This window comes from Lissotriton vulgaris, chromosome 1_1 (assembly GCF_964263255.1).
Source record: "Lissotriton vulgaris chromosome 1_1, aLisVul1.2, whole genome shotgun sequence".
In the NCBI taxonomy this organism is placed as follows: Eukaryota; Metazoa; Chordata; class Amphibia; order Caudata; family Salamandridae; genus Lissotriton; species Lissotriton vulgaris.
Window position 1 is genome coordinate 1,543,492,546 of NC_141685.1, and position 17,083 is coordinate 1,543,509,628.

General features: G+C 42.4%; 1 protein-coding gene across 1 annotated transcript in view; it reads right to left on the reverse strand.

The window, feature by feature from the left end:
- OTOGL (otogelin like) overlaps positions 1-17,083 on the reverse strand; it is a 1,110,282-nt gene that overhangs the window by 636,778 nt on the left and 456,421 nt on the right. Inside the window, exon 23 of the mRNA XM_086931129.1 lies at positions 7,733-7,871. Coding sequence (XP_086787255.1) covers positions 7,733-7,871 — 139 coding nt within the window. The remainder of the gene's footprint in view (positions 1-7,732; positions 7,872-17,083) is intronic.

The following is a 17,083-nucleotide window of genomic DNA, read 5'->3' on the forward strand; positions in this document are numbered from 1 at the left end:
TGAATTAGAGCAGTTACTAACACCTCACATTTTTAAAAATGCTTTTTTCCTGCAGGTGGAGTTATCTTCACAGCTATTTTGATGCCAATATTACTTATAGGGCTTTGTTTACTCTTCTCATTTGCAATATTAAAAGACTGTAGATTCTGCATTACAAAGAAAATCAGGGAAAGGGGTAAATGAATAGAAAATGAATTAGCATTAAATAATTGTCTTAGTGAAGAGTATAGAAAATCATTAAAATTCAAAAGTCCAAAAAGAAAAAGACAAGACTCAACTGATGATGAGAGTCCCATCTGCATGGAATTTCATGCAACAGTGTGATGGTTATGTTAACCATCAGATGGGAGATTAAAAAAGAGTTTATTAAAATGAACTAGAAAATAATTAAAGTCATATGTGATATGCAAGCGTGCAACTTATATTGAACTGACACAACATTTAAAATGTGCAAAATGCAATATATAGCTATACTTATTAATACTACGCTCAAAATGCCTAAAACTGTTTTTTTTATTAGGTCCTTAACCAAATGTACTAATATGTGCATATCACGTTTAAAATGTATCTTACCCTGATGTGCCTTTAATGAAAACTTCACATACCACTGTAGAGTGTTTCTGATTAATAATAATGGTTTGGGAATGTTTCCTAGAAGGGCCTTATCATTGAATAAAATAGTTCACACAAAATACAATGCATGAATAGAAATGTTGCAACCATAGTTGCATCATTTTATAACTAAAAGATGGGGTACTGAATAATGTTTCTTTTCAGCTAACATTTCTATTTCTGATATACAATTTGCTTTATTAGAAGGTCAGAAGCATAGTTATGCTCATGAAAAAAGAGGTCTAGAATCAAAGGGCCTCACATGTAGGCACATTCTTAATATTGGTCCACACTACACAATAATATTCTGTAGCTTATTGAATGAGATCATGAGAAAGGAAGAGGAGAGTCTGTTCTCAGAAGAATATCGAAAGCTGATCGGATGAGAGGAGAAGAAGATACAATGTGCACTGCAACATTTATTTTGACTGTTTATATTAGTGCATGTTCCTAGAGTAGGTTGATGTCTTCTTCCAGATCCTTGCTCCATACACTTCCCATTTTCCTTTATGCTGAAAGCTAATGGCTTAATGCTGAAGGCTGAACGCTGGTTTGACATTTTTTCCAAACATATTGCTGAATGCAGTTTGCTATTGCATCATTATTTTGCTTTATTGATTGGGAACTTTACAGAGTTTCATGAACCTCTCCTTAGGAGAAGTTCTACAGATATTGATTGATTGAATTTGAGCTTCATACTCTATCTCATTCTTTCTTCTTGAATTTGAACTCTTTATGGGTTCCTGCTAACACCATTTTTCTCTATTCTTAGAATAGGGATTTTTCACTTTGTGGAACACGCTTAATGCATCGTTGATTATGATTTGTTCTAACCATATTTTTATTATCAATTCTGTACATAACTGAATTATGAGAAATTACTAAGCATTTAATGATAATAAAACCCTTAAAACATATACTTAACTCTTTATTGACTGAACTTAGTATAGCAATTATGATTATAATTTATGTGAAACATAGCTCCTTATTTTCTCATATAGGATGGAAAAGGTCCGTCACATAGAGTGAAGCATATGAACCCCACTGAGCGGGGATCAACCCTGTGAGTTGGATTGAGATGATAAACCATTTTATTTAAATTGTTTCCTGCTCCAGCATGTATGTTATGTTATAGATATTTAAGAGGTACTTCCTACACATGACAAGATGCTGAAGTACTTTGTAGGATATTAGCAAACTACTTCGCGGAGGCCCGTTGTGTGTGATTAGGCTAAACATAGTTACATTTCTCCATAAAAGCTTCATTCATTATCACGCAAATGTGTAACAGGAGGACTCCCACATGCTCTTGTGCAATTTGTGCAGATGACATACATGGACGCTAATTTGGTGTGTAATAGAGTTAGTTAAAAGCTTCACACTAATAAGTAGTGTTGTCATAAGTATGAATACTATTTTGTCTGTTGTTTGTAGTCTAATGGGTAGATTTATCAAGTCTTTGAGCCACAGCAAAGTCACACAAAGCCTTATTAAACTATTTACTTTCTGGCATAAAACATTTGCACTGCAAATATTACCTTAGATGCACTGGAAATGGGTGTTTTTGCTCGGGAAATTGGCTGCAGGGAACATATCTATGGAAGACTAGCAAACATAAGTTGAATCATTTTTATTTAGGCCACACAAGTATTCGCTTCACCAGTATGGTCTCAGCACTAAGTACCTCAACCTTTGCACCTAAACCTTCCATATAACATATTAATATTCCAAATGACATTAAAAGAAAGTACAACATATTTTGAAATCAGAGAACATTTTAAATACCATGAAAGAACATAAAACATCTCACCTCTTCACACCGTATAAACAAAACATCATAAACCAATGCACACAATACACAAAAAATAGTATATATGCTATAAGGAACATAACATAAATAACTACAATGAGCTCACAGAGTATTACCAACATATAAGCAAACATTTTAAATATAATACTTTCAAATAGAAGGAATTTATGTTACATGACATTTGAATTTGCTAGGCCCTGAAAAATGAAAAATCTTTGATATTAGCAGATAATTACCCAGCATGCATCCTACAATCTTAAATATCGGCTTGAACACCATATATGCACTTGCCTTCCTGCTTTGTCACCGTTACTCACACTGACCTTGTGTTCCTGGACTCAGAACTACTTCCATTTTAACTCTCACTGTTCTCTCGCATTTCCACCACAACCCACTGTTTAATTTTTAACCTCATTTCCTCTCAGCTCAACAACTTGCAGAGTGTTTCCAAATCTAAGCTCACTCTTCCTCACTGTACTTGCTTGCAAGTTAAGGGGCACCAAAAAAGCCTTCTTGACAACAATGTTCTTCACCTGAATCATAATATTTTACATTCCTATCCACATTCCTTTTCTGAAACCCTTAAGTTTTCATCTCTATATGCTCTAATTATGTTGAGCTTCTATTCCTTTGACTTTACCTCAATAAACTTTCTCAACCAAGCTAGACATGCTAAATCCTGCACTGCCTTTAATTGAAGTGCCCTGAAAAGCCAACTTTAATCAGACTGTGAGGCATATTGTGATATGCGCACAGTATGTATCTCAACAGATTACTCATGTACAAACTACACACATAGCACCTCTGATACAATCACTCTCTAATTTATGACTCTTTTGGCTAAACAATTCCCTTTGGAATGATACAGATGACAAATCTTATGACTAAAACTACATCAGCAAAGAACTTTGGTATGTCCATGGATATAAACTGTACACACCTGTCACTCTGAAAACCTTTCCTTGAAAACACACCAGTGGAGACTGAACTAACACTCCTGGTATCCGTTTCACTCACAAATGGTACCACCACCCACTTTGACAGATACACCATCATAACAAGCACAAACCTCTCTGTCATTGATAGCGTCTGAAAAATACACACAAAAAATCAATTGAAGTTACCCACATATGTTTACAATCATCGGTGGATACATGGACACCAATCTTTTCTCACTTAGTTTACAAACTGAAAACCTCCTACATTTAGAACAACATCCCTGCCCAGCCTGGCCACCAATCATGCTCTTGTAACCACTTTTTAATAAGAGTTATATCCAAATGACTGTCATTAGTAATACTCAACAACCTTTCCATGATCCTGGCAGAAGGAACCAACTTCTCTTATCTGAAACAATATTCTCTGTTTAACAGACAACTCAAAACCAACCTTTCCATATGGTTGCAAACACAAGATTACATTTCTTTCTTTTGATTACCATCCATCACTTACACCCTATTTCTCTTTCAATTCATGATATTCTTACAAAGTATTCCATCATTCTACCTTCATAAGGCAACAATTTTCCAAGGACTTAACTCTTGCTTGCAAACATTCCACATTACCCTGTAAATCCATATATTCCTTTGAACCCACCACAGATAGACACAATGAACAATATGCCTTCCTTTACTATACTCCAGGAGTACATAAAATGGCAAAGTATTATTCAAGCAATTTGTAACACAGCGTGGCCAAGCATGCTGTTGCTCTAATCATTCACTTTGATACCATAAAAAATTGGAATCAAAGTCTATACTTTTTTAAATCGAACTAAACATAATACCCCATACATATGTTTAGAATTCTTGACCACCTAGGAGCAATCAAAATGTTCCTTTTTAATAATGGAATATTAACGTTCCTGTGCAACACAAATACTATTGTGTATTCCTTACCATTCCTTCACTGGGACAAGATAACTCTCAATCCAAATTGAGTTACATCAACTGTGACAAACAATGTATTTCCAGAAAAAAACGAATATGAGAAAGTAAGCATTACACAGCATCTCCTTAACATCATTGAAAGCTTCTTCTTGCTCTAGCCAAAAAAATCCATTTCACTTTTTTCATCAACTTGTTAAGTGGTTCCTGACTGTGGCAAAACCTTTCTTAAACATTGAATAATTTACAAATGTCTATGAATAACATGTGTTGATTCTTAAACTTTAGTGCCAGTGTGTCTTCTGTGGTTTTCACTAACCTAGATATTTGAACAGTGCCCCTCCCAGGCATCACACGTCTCACATCCATACAATTGAACACTTTCCAAATGAAAAAACGTTCTTATATTATTATTGTGCTTGTGCGCCACTGCAATCAAAGAGAGCCACAAAGAGGATTTTACTGACTATATTACACCTTGTTCACGGAGTACCTTTAGCAACTCAATCAATTCTTTATTCACACTCAAAGGCACATACTTCAATGTATGTTAAACTGGAAAACAGTTTTCCTTTACTCAAATAACATATTCATAAGCCACCAACTCACCCAGTTTCTCAAAAAAAATTCTGTATACCGCGCCACCATCTTTTCCTCAAGTTTCAACTGATTGCTTTTCTCCAGCACTACCTCCGACAACTAGAAACTGCTGGTGATGCCAATCCAAAATGCCTGTACATGCCAGTCTTTAAACTTCATAAAGGGTTAAAAGTAGGCATCCAAATCAATCCTCGTGCCACTATAACCACACGGATTAACAACAGGAAGTAACAGATTTCAATACAAAGACTTGTCTTAAATAGTTTTCCTGCAACTAATGGTCACCTTTAGACCTGAATCCATCAACAAAGTAACTACTACACCCTAAGCAAAACATTCTCTATGGGATCCTTACACACTGGCACATCTTTTTCACCAACCCTAATGCTCAACACCAGCTCCTTCGTACACTTCTTTTTGTTAGTCCACAATGTTCATCTTGCTTGACCTCTCTCCATTCTTAGACACCCTGGCAAAATGCCATAGCACACCACACATGGTACATTCCCTGTTATTTGCAGAACACAATTTAAGAGTATCAATAAGGAATTTCAAAACCACATTCAAAACATGAATTCTCTCCAGCATCTCCCTTTTTCCTCTTCACACTCCCAGCATCCTTGATACTTTTTACCACACATATGCTACTCCCACTACTTTTGTTCAGTGGCATCCTAAACACTGACAGTCTTTATTGAATTTCTTTGTAAAACATTTGGGCTCAGATGAGGTGTTCTGTAATGTCTTGAGGGTCACACTTCCCTTCAAATACATGTACAGAAGCAACATACCTATCCACCATAACAATAAATTGACGTTCCTTTTTAAAAAACATATGGTTCCTCACATCGAGTTTAGTTGATTTAGCTAACAATGTGTTTATAGCCACTTCACAGCCTCTTGATACTTGTCTGCTGCTTCATGTTCAGGTTCATGAACTGCTAGATGTTCACAAATTTCATTGACCTCCAAAACCAAAGAATACTCCAGCAAAAACTGTTTTTTTCAGCCTGAAACCAAAAAACTATCAATTGCTCCAAGGTAAACAGCAAAAGCTATGAACCAATCATTCCAGCTAACTGGTGGCACACAAAGCAGCTGCAGAAATAGTAAAGGACAGCTACACAATAAAAACTGAGCTTTCCACACTTTAGAAAAAACTGTGGACCCAGGGTAATTAAATGTAAACTCTTAAAAACCCGTAGGAATTCTTCAAACAATAATAAAATAATAAATATTCTCAAGGAAACAAAAGACTAGCAAGCAGGCAGTGATCAGCTGAAAGCTGAAATCCAAAGTTATCAAACATGCAAAAAATAAACATTTAACCAGATCAGTCAAAACTTACCTCTACTGGGCAACATTTTGACCCACTAGCATAGAGCATAGAGGTTCTTCACTTGGATGTTCAAAATGTAGTCTGTACACACCAAAGGCCCGCTTTGCATATGAGTTGAAATCACCACTACTGTCTACTCCAAGAAGTGGTCACTGCCAACCTCAGTAAAGTTATCATCGTCTCCTCCTATAATGGCACCCACTTCAGCCACTTTGATGTGACTGATGACATATGAGATACAACATCATATCACCTGAGCAGTAGGCTAAAGTGCAACGTCATTGTAACCTTCGCACTGGTCGCAAAACATGAAACACGCCTTGGTTATACAAAAAGAAGTGATATGCATTTTGACTACTAAACCAAAAGACAGTTTAGGAAAACACTTCTGAAAGATGGTAGTAAAATGTGATATAAATCCTGGCTTTGGCTTTAATGATTGTCTTGCATCGATATTGGTTCTGCACACTTGTATTACTGACATGGAGTTATCAAACATGTATCCAGCCAGAGACGTTTTAAGACATGGGCAAAGTGTACTCTGGCCCAGAGTCTGTTCTGTTCTGCAGAAAATCTTGCCCAAATGTCTTTGCATAATCCTCAAAAACATTGTCCTAAATTACATTTTCTGTTCTGTTCTGTTCATTTATTTTCAATGTGGGTGATGAGTGAAAACTATTTAGATATTTGCTGAAAATTTGTTTATGTTTCATGTAACATCCATAAAAAAGTTTATTTTAGATCAAACAGGCCATCACATATAAGAAATGGGAAGGTGTCACAGAGATTTTTTGCAACAATGTTAATGAGTTGCTGCTGTGTTACAATATTGAAACACACATCATTGTCCCTGAATGTTAGATGTAAACACAAGAATTTGGACAAGTATGCCAGTGCACTGTTAGTGACCAGGCCAAAGAGGGCATCAAAGAGCTGAAAATGGATAATAAATTCAAATCTGTTCTGAACAGGGGCCCCCAAAACCTCAAGACGTCCCTGTATCCAGCTGCGGCCAGTCCACACTTGTGGAGGGGCCAGGCCGCCCAACTATTTCCCGACAAGAAGAAGAGTGCCTGTCAGGCTGAACAAAGTTCAGCCTGACAGATATTCTTCTTGTTCAGGCCAGGCAGCCAGGAGCTGGACATCCGCTACTTGAATTGAACTTTGTCAAACTGAGGATGATTCTGACAACACAGAGCACAAGAAGGTCTATGGCAGATATATACATGTTCCAAAATACCTTTGGCTTCATTACGTGGACTGGTCTGCTGTAGGGCAATTTTGTCCCAGCAATAGCTCAAAATTGCCTTATACTTGTTCAATCGGGCCCATAGAGTTTATGTTTCTAGCAAGAAAAGCATATTTTATCACTATACTGTGAATGTTACACAGAGTTGTGCATTAGAAGAAGACATTTAGCATCTTTAACATATCTCTTTAGGTCACATATAACCCAAATCAGTACTGAATGAATATTATTCCTACCTTCACTAAATATACTTGGCACTCACTCGCGTAATCATATTCCAGACCATCAAAAGTGTAGTAGTGTCGATCACCATATACTGTACAAACAGCAGGGCAGGGGTAATTGGTGCAGTTGAAGATACCTCTGCGACATACACTGTAAAAGAAATACATAAACTTGTAAACTAGCTCCAGTGTCAAGGGCTTCTCCTGTAAATGTTCACACACATTCTAATGCATTCAGGAATTCATGCCTCCTCTTCGTGAAACACCTTAGCCACACTTATTAACAACACAACTGCTCTAGCCTCTGGCCTCTCTCAGAAAGACACATTTCCAACTGTCCTACAGTGACTGGAAATAGAAGTAGAAGATTTACAACCTAGATCATTTATATTTTTGGTATTTGTAGAGCGCATAAATCACCCGTAGGTTTTATAGCTTCATATTTCTACTGAAAGATGTGAAGTTCTGTAATTGTGTTCTACACTGGGGGCCATAGGCTTATTGTCCTGCAGGAATATGAGATATCTATCAAATATCTGAAGTACCTGGGTAGGTTAAGGTATATACAAATTTCTGGGCGATTGGGCAATCAAATTGATAAATTAATTTGTGCTCTTAACCACATTAAAGTAAAATGTCCAACCAGGCGGTCAGGGGAATAGTGGAATAACAAAATAATAATTTTTGCAAGTTAGGACCTGTTATCTATAATTTGAAACCAGCAAGGCCAGGAGCAAGCAGTGGGAAGAGCAAATATTCAATTGGGTGAGATACCAAAATGTTTTCTAAGCCCCTAGTACGATGTTATCCACATTACAACAGAAGGTGTTGCAGGGGAGAATCTTTGAAGACCAGTGGATGGGAGAATAAGAAATAATGAGCTAATACAGTTTTGTTCTTTTCATTGCAAGATTCAGCATAATGCTCATCAGATATCATTAAGCAACATTCATGGTTCATATTTCTTGTAAATGCTATTAATATTCTTTTGATAGTTGTTGTTATCTAGCAATCCATGTGCTTTTCCAAACTGTTAGACCTGGGTAACCTGGACTACATAGGGTAGTTTGGCACAGAGCAGTCCCAGCAATACTCCAAGGCAATTGTGTAGTGCTTACAACCCCACTCACAATAACTCAGCGACTTACCACTAAAAATAAAAGACGCCACACCAGTTTAGAAAAATACCAGTACCTTTTATAAAATATATCTCTTTGTATCTTCTCTTTCTTTTAAATCATGGTAAGGTATTGATTCAGTACAGTAAACATCTTTACATGCAATGGACAATATGAACAATTGTTACTTACCTGTAAACAGGTGGTTCTCCAGTATTGGTGTCTTTCATAGATTCACATGCTTGAATATTCCCTGTCGTCGAAGTGGAAGTCCCACGGTAAATAAAATAGCAATAATGCTAATATATCTATATATGTAATATCATAATATATAATAAAACAGATGAAATATATACTGAAAAACCTCAACAAAGGTTCCTACATAGGAATGCATTAGAGAGAAAAAAAAATCATTTGCAACATATCAGTGTCATTATGTTAGTCCAAACTGCAGCCAATCAGGCTCAAGCAACCTCTAGAACCTTCTCCTCAGAAGCTCAAGCCCTCAGATTTTCGTAGCACAAGTAATAAAAGCGTATGAGGAGAAAAGAGCCTCTGAGGGGAGGAGGGAGGGTCGCATGTGAATCTATGAAAGACACCAATACTGGAGAACCACCTGTTTACAGGTAAGTAACAATTGTTCTTCTCCAGTATTAGGGGTGTCTTTCATAGATTCATATGCTTGAATAGAATAGATAACAGTAACCTCCTCAGAAGCTGAGATTGCAATATATTCTTAACACTTGAAAAGAACAACATATAGCTTAAAAGCATTGGCAATCTCAAAGAAATGGAGGAGGGATCAGAGGCTCACCTTATTTGAAAAGATTACGAAGCACTGCTTGCCCCACTGCGGTATCCGCTTCGTTGATAGCTTCCAAACAATAATGTCTGGTAAAGGTGTGCCTGCTGGACCATGTCGCTGCCTGACAAATCTGGTGTAGAGGCACCCCCGCAAACAACGCGGTAGATGACGCCATCGCTCTCGTTGAATGTGCCTTTACTGGACGCTGTAAAGGCCTGCCAGCCTGCTGGTGACAAAAAGATATGGCTGAAGAGAGCCATCTTGCAACTGTTTGTTTAGTCACTGAATGCCCCTTCCGCAGCTGTCCATATGCTATAAATAGCTGATCGGATTTACGGAAAGGGGTGGTCCTTGAAATGTAGAATTTTAGACAACGCTTGATGTCTAAAGAATGTAGTCGTTCCGCCGGAGATTTAGGATCCGGGAAAAAAGTTTTTAAGAAGACAGGTTCCTTCAAATGGAAGTCAGTAGGTACTTTCGGCAGGAACGTAGGATTGGTACGAAGTGACACTCCATCGGGCTTAAACTGTAAATATGGAGGCTTGATCGTGAAAGCGTGAAGGTCACTTACACGACGAGACAATGTTAAAGCCAAAAGTAAAGCAACCTTCCAGGTAAGATACTTAATGTGTGCTCGGTGAATCGGCTCAAATGGAGGGTTCATAAGTTGTGACAATACCACGTTGAGGTGCCATGCCGGAGGAGGGCGCCTTAACGGAGGAAACTTCCTGAAAAGACCTTTAAAGAACTGTCGGATGATTCTGGAGGAACAGAGAGACGTTGAGCCATCATGGCGGTAGCGTGAAATAGCTGCCAGAAAAACTCTCAAGGTGGAATGAGAGAGACCAGACTGAGCGAGGCTCAGAAAGAAAGGCAAAAGTTGCTCCGGAGTGGAGTCAATTGGATGAACATTGGATGCAGCGCACCAATGAAAGAACGCTTCCACTTTAGCTTATATGTTTTGATGGTTGATGGAGCTCTAGCAGACGCTAGAATGTCTCTACATTCTTGGGGCATACTTAAGGAGGCAAATTCAACGTACTCAGGTTCCATGCCGACAATTGAAGCGTCGATGGGTCTGGATGGCAAATTTGACCGTCGTCCATCGTCAGGAGGTCCGAACGTGGATGCAGATGAATGGGCGTGCATTGTGACAGTAGAAGGAGTTCCGAAAACCAAGCCTGCCTGGGCCAACGTGGGGCGATCAGAATCAAGCGGCAGGGTTGCCTGCGCATCTTCCACAACGTTCTTGGCACCAACGGGATCGGTGGAAACGCATAAGCAAACAGTCCGCTCCAATCCATGAGTAGGGCATTTCCGCTGGATTCTGGATGAGGATGCCAACTTGCGAAAGTCTGGCACTTCCGATTCACTGGGGTTGCAAAGAGGTCTATCCTGGGATGACCCCATCGGCGGAACACCAGGTCTAGAGTTGGTTGATGCAACTCCCATTCGTGAGTGGATGACGCGGACCTGCTCAGGGAATCTGCCAGTATGTTGGATGCCCCCGACAGATGGACTGCCGTCAAAGAAATGTTGTGACGAAGTGCCCATTCCCAAATTCTTTGAGCTAGACGAGACAGTGGCTGAGATCTTGTGCCGCCCTGTTTGTTCATGTAGTGCATGCTGGTGGTGTTGTCTGTTTGAACCAGCACCGACTCCCCCTGCACCATGTGCAAGAATGCTTTGAGCGCTAGGAAGATTGCCATCAACTCCAGTCGATTGATATGCCAGGTTTGCTGAATCGCCGTCCATTTTCCCTTGATGGAAAGGTCCAGGAGATGAGCACCCCAACCTTCCATGGACGCATCCGTGGTCAATGTCAGATCCGGAGGCTGGGCAAGGAAAGAAATCCCTTCGTCTAGATTGGCTTGTTGTTCCCACCAGAGAAGACTGGTCTTCATGCAGGGTGTGACTGTCACCTGATCGTTGAACGACCCCGACACTTGCCGCCATTGCAGGTCCAATTCCTCCTGTACAGGACGGGTACGTAACCTGCAATTTGGGATCAATGCGATACAAGATGATGCCATCCCCAGAAACGATTTTAACATTCGCACAGAAACTGACTGCTTTGACCTGATGATTGAGACCAGATGAACTATCTTCTGGCGCCGTTCGATGGAGACGAAGGCTTTTGACACGTCTGTGTCTAGGATCGCTCCGAGGAAGTTCCTTTTCCGCAGAGGTGTGAAGTGTGACTTCTCCACATTAATGGTCAACCCTAGAGACTTGAACAGGTTTTGGCACAAACGTGTGTCGTGAGCCAACTGTAGCGAAGATTGGGATTTTAGAAGACAATCGTCCAGGTAAGGAAATATCTGAACTCCCTGAAGACGCAGATGAGCCTTGACCGGAGCCAGAGCCTTCGTGAAAACACGAGGAGCTGATCGGAGGCCAAAAGGTAGGACTCTGAACTGATAGTGAACGTGACCCACCTTGAACCTCAAGTATTGCCGATGTTGATGGATAATTGGCACATGAAAATAGGCGTCTTGCAGGTCTATTGTCGTTAAGAAATCTCCGCTGCAGAGAAGTCGTAAGTGTGAGAAGGTGGCCTGATATGCAGTGCTCACTATTCTAGTGAACACTATGTATCAGTCCAGCAACCCTTATTGATGATTGGTTGTAAGTCAACCTTATAGACCAGCTATCCTAGTAGCGTGGATACGAGCAGTCTAAGGCTAAAGACTCGAGGGGGCGTGTTAAGCCAGCTGTTATACCACACATATACCCTTTGAACACCAAGTGAAAGGACACCACACAAGTGTTATGAAAATAAACAGTGTATTTATTAAAATCACAACAGCCCTGTACTCTTTATGAGGACAGGGTACTAAGCACAAAACAAAACTCTTACGAAAATACTTAAGTTAGCACAGTATATACAAATGCCCGAGGGGCACGGAAAACCATATACTCTGAAAGTGGAATGCGAAATTACTAGCAGGTAAGTACAGTACTAATAGGCTTTGGAATCGCTAAGACTTGACTATAGAATCGTTAGATTACTTCTAGGAGACCCAGGGGACTCGGGTGCAGAGTGTGCACTCTCACACGTGATGCGGGACAAAGTCTATGATAGCTAGATTTCACAGAGTTAGTGTTCTCGGGCGAACCCGACCTGGTAGGAGGAAAACGAAAGTGGATTCTGATCCTTGGATAGTGAGGCTATGCTGGGGCACCAAAATGCCGAAGTTACCTAGCCCAGGGGCTGCAGCTGCATATGTCTCTAAAGACGTCGGGAATCCTCGTAGACGGACCAGGAGCCTGGAAGAAAGATGCTGGCAGGCGACCAGTGAAGAGAGTTCGAAGTGATCCAAGCCTGGATCTTGAAGACAGATGACACCTGAAAGCAGAGGGGACCAAGTTCGTGACTACTAGCCAGTAGTCAGGTGGCACCAGGAGGGCACCGGATGGTAGTCACCTCGACTAGGTGAGTGGGTGACGCTGTGCTCTGCAGATCTCACGGACCAGGAGGCGTTGTTGGCGACCAGGATGGAGGAGCGAGCTGTCCCACGATGGATGAAGCTGTCGGCGTCGCTGGACCCAGGATTGGGCAACAAAGCCTTGGCAAATTCAAGCCCACGTGGTGGACTAAAAATGGCCTCTGGAGTGGACCAGGAGGGTCCGGGGTGCTTCTCTTTTGGAAGGAAGCAAGGGCCAGTCTGGAGCAACCAGACCAGCAGCAGTGATGTCGTCGGGCGTCGTGAAGAAGGCCACAAGCCAGCTGGCTAGTAGTCAAACAACGCGGTGAGCAGCAAAAAGCAGAAGGGCCCCACGCAGATCGTGGAGATGCTGGAGGGCTGATCTTCGGTGCTGGAGCTGCTCAGGGTCGGGGCTTCTCGGACCCCAAAGCACTCACCAGTGGAATACTCGGTGGGCTTGTTGCAAAGAAGTCGTGCAGTCTTGGCGATCGTCGGTCCCTCGAGGTCTCGTCGCACTCACGGTTCTCAGCTTGGCTGTAGAGGTGAGTAGAGGTCAGAGGTGCCAGGGAAGCCGGGTCTCGTCGAGCTGGGTCGTCGGATTCCTGAGGAAGGACTTGCAGCAGACCGCAGTGTTCTTAGGATGGTGCCTGCGGATGCAGGGTGACTACTCCTTAGCCACAAGGGAGAATCTTGAAGAAGAAATCTTGATGTCCTTTCGCAGAAAGTTGTGTCTTGATTCCAAAGATGATCTAATTTGAACAGGGGGCCCGCCCCTATCTTTATACTAAGAAAAGGGGCTGACCCGGTGACTAGGTCCTGCCTATGGGTGGGACTAGGAGGGGGGTGGTTACACCCCTCTCCCATGCCGGACTTTCCCCAGGCCAGGGGCTGGTGTGCCCCTGGAACTGGTTCTGACCTGCCTATGCGTAGTGAGCACCGAGGTGCCACTCAGCAGTCACCTTCCTGTAAAGCCCTGCCTACCCAGTATACACAAAACCCTGTCTGGGATGGTGCTAGCACCGCCCCGGACAGGAAACCCTTTGTCCAAGCTCTCCTCGCTGGAAGGACTCCCAGCAGCAGGAGGTCAGACTCGTGTCTGTGGTGGCAGCATCCATTTTGTGGAGCTGAGGCTTCGTTTAACTTTAACCGGGGTTCACAGTTACATACATGTCGTGTCCCTCTAGAAGGGTGGAATGCTAACCCCGTTGCCAGAATTGGCGAGGGGTTAGTATTCCAATTCGTATGACACCTTACTCGACATGTTTTGGTAAAGCAATACCAAAGATAGCATTTAACCGCGAGGATTATAATGCACTTAAGAGTATATGGTATGTGTTATCATGGAACAGCTATTAGGACTTGGTTCCGCAAGCTGCAGACAGGCTCAGCTCATGCCAGAGCACCATCTCACACGATTCCAAGCACTCTGCCTTCAGGATTGTTAAGGCCTGCCATAGGAGTGACTGATAGGGATCTGTGTGTCCATTTTTAGGATTAGATATAGGTATACTATATCTACAGCAAAGGGTGATTACACGACTTTGCCCCAGCTGTCATGCAGCCAGTTGTGTCAAATTTAGGAGGCCAGCCAGGGGTGGCATAATACATGCTTCAGCCCCTGGTAGGCCCTGGGTACACCTATGCCCTGAGTTACAGGGTCTGATAAGGTGGCCCAGTACCAATTGGTAAATGCACCTAGGGTACATGTTGTAATTTAGAGAGAGAACAGCCAGGCTGTGGGTCTGATTGGCAGGCCCACAGCCAGAGAAAGTCGTAAACCAGTGAAACAAAAGCAAAAAATCTGGGTGATCATAGGATTGCAGACCCTACTCTCCTACATGACCCCCCCCCCCCAAACTTTGGGACAATAAGCTAACCTTGACCAGGTGAGTCTTCTTGTTCTAAGTGGAAATATCTGGAGAGCCCATCGGCATTGCCATGATCAGTACCAGGTCTATGTTCCACTGTAAAGTCCATCCCCTGTAGGGAAATGGACCACCTAAGCAGTTTGGGGTTTTCACCCTTCATCTGATTTAGCCACAAGAGGGGCTTATGGTCGGTCTGAATCTTGAAGTGAGTGCCAAACAAGTATGGCCTCAGCTTCTTCAGGGCCCAAACCACAGCAAAGGCCTCCCTCTCAATAGCTGACCAATTCTTCTCTCTGGGGGTCAGCCTTCTGCTTATAAAAGCAATGGGCTGGTCTTGAACATCAAAATTCAGTTGAGATAGAACAGCTCCCACACCCAACTCAGAAGCATCTGTTTGGACAATGAATGGTTTAGAGTAGTCTGGACTCTTAAGGATAGGTGCTGTGCACATGGCCTGCTTTAGGTCATCGAATGCTTTTTGACAGCCTGCTGTCCACTGAACCTTTTTTGGCATTTTCTTACTTGTCAGTTCATTTAATGGAGTCACAATTGATCCATAGTTCCTGACAAACTTTCTGTAGTAACCAGTCAGGCCCAAGAAAGCTCGAACCTGAGTCTGGGTGGTTGGAGGAGCCCAGTCCCTGATTGACTGTATTTTGCTCTCCAGTGGCTGAACCTGGCCTCCACCTACAAGGTGGCCCAGGTATACAACCTGTGTCTGCCCTATCTGGCACTTGGTGGCCTTGATAGTGAGGCCTGCTGCTTGCAGAGCCTCTAACACTTTCCTTAGGTGGACCAGGTGATCCTCCCAGGTGGAGCTAAAGACAGCAATATCATCAAGATATGCTGCACAGAAGTCATCCAGCCCAGTGAGGACATGATTCACCAACCTTTGGAAGGTGGCAGGTGCATTTTTCAGACCAAAGGGCATTACCACAAATTGATAATGCCCACCAGGGGTTGAAAATGCCGTCTTGGGCTTGGCATCCTGATTTGCCAATACCCAGCTGTCAGGTCAAATGTGCTTAAGTAGTTGGCAGAAGCCAATCTATCTATAAGCTCATCTGCCCTTGGTATTGGGTGGGCATCAGTCTTAGTGACTGCATTGAGACCCCTGTAGTCTACGCAGAACCTCATCTCTCTCTTACCACCCTGGGTGTGAGGTTTTGGCACTAGAACTACTGGACTAGCCCAAGGGCTATCTGAGGTTTCAATGACTCCCAACTCCAACATTTTCTGCACTTCAGTCTTGATGCAGTCTCTAACATGATCCGGCTGCCTCTAGATTTTACTCTAACTGGCAAGCTGTCACCAGTGTCAACCTCATGGGTACACCAATTGGTCTGACTGGGTGTCAGAGAGAACATATGTCTGAAAGACTGAAGAACCTGTTTACAGTCTTTCTGTTGATGTTCAGAGAGGCTGCCACAAAAGACAACACCATCTACTGACCCATCATCAGGATTCTGAGTGAGCAGGTCTGGGAGAGGGTCACTCTCTTCCTCCTGTCCCTCATCAATGGCCATGAGCAAGCTCATGTCCTTCCTGTCGACATATGCTTTGAGCCTGTTGACATGGAGTACCCTGTGGGGGCTCCTGGGAGTTCCAAGGTCCACCAGGTAGGTGACCTCTCCCTTTTGCTCAAGAATTGTGTGGGGCCCAGACCATTTGTCTTTGAGTGCTGCTGGGGCCACTGGCTCCAACACCCACACCTTCTGTCCAGGCTTGTAAACAGTCAGGACAGCCTTTTGGTCATGCCAAGCTTTTTGAAGTTCTTGACTGGCCTTAAGGTTTTCAGATGCCTTCTCCATATACTCAGCCATCCTGGAGCGGAGACCAAGTACATAGTCCACTATGTTGGTTGCAGGCTTTTTGAGAGGTCTCTCCCATCCTTCCTTCACCAAACACAGGGGGCCTCTCACAGGATGCCCATACAAAAGTTCAAAAGGGCTGTAGCCAACCCCCTTTTGTGGACCTCTCTGTAAGCAAACAGAAGGCAGGGTATCAGGACATCCCATCTACGCCTGAGCTATTCAGGTAGTCCATGAATCATCCCTTTTAGGGTCCTGTTGAACCTTTCAACAAGCCCATTGCATTGTGGATGATAGGGTGTGGTGAACTTGTAGTTGACACCACATTCCTTC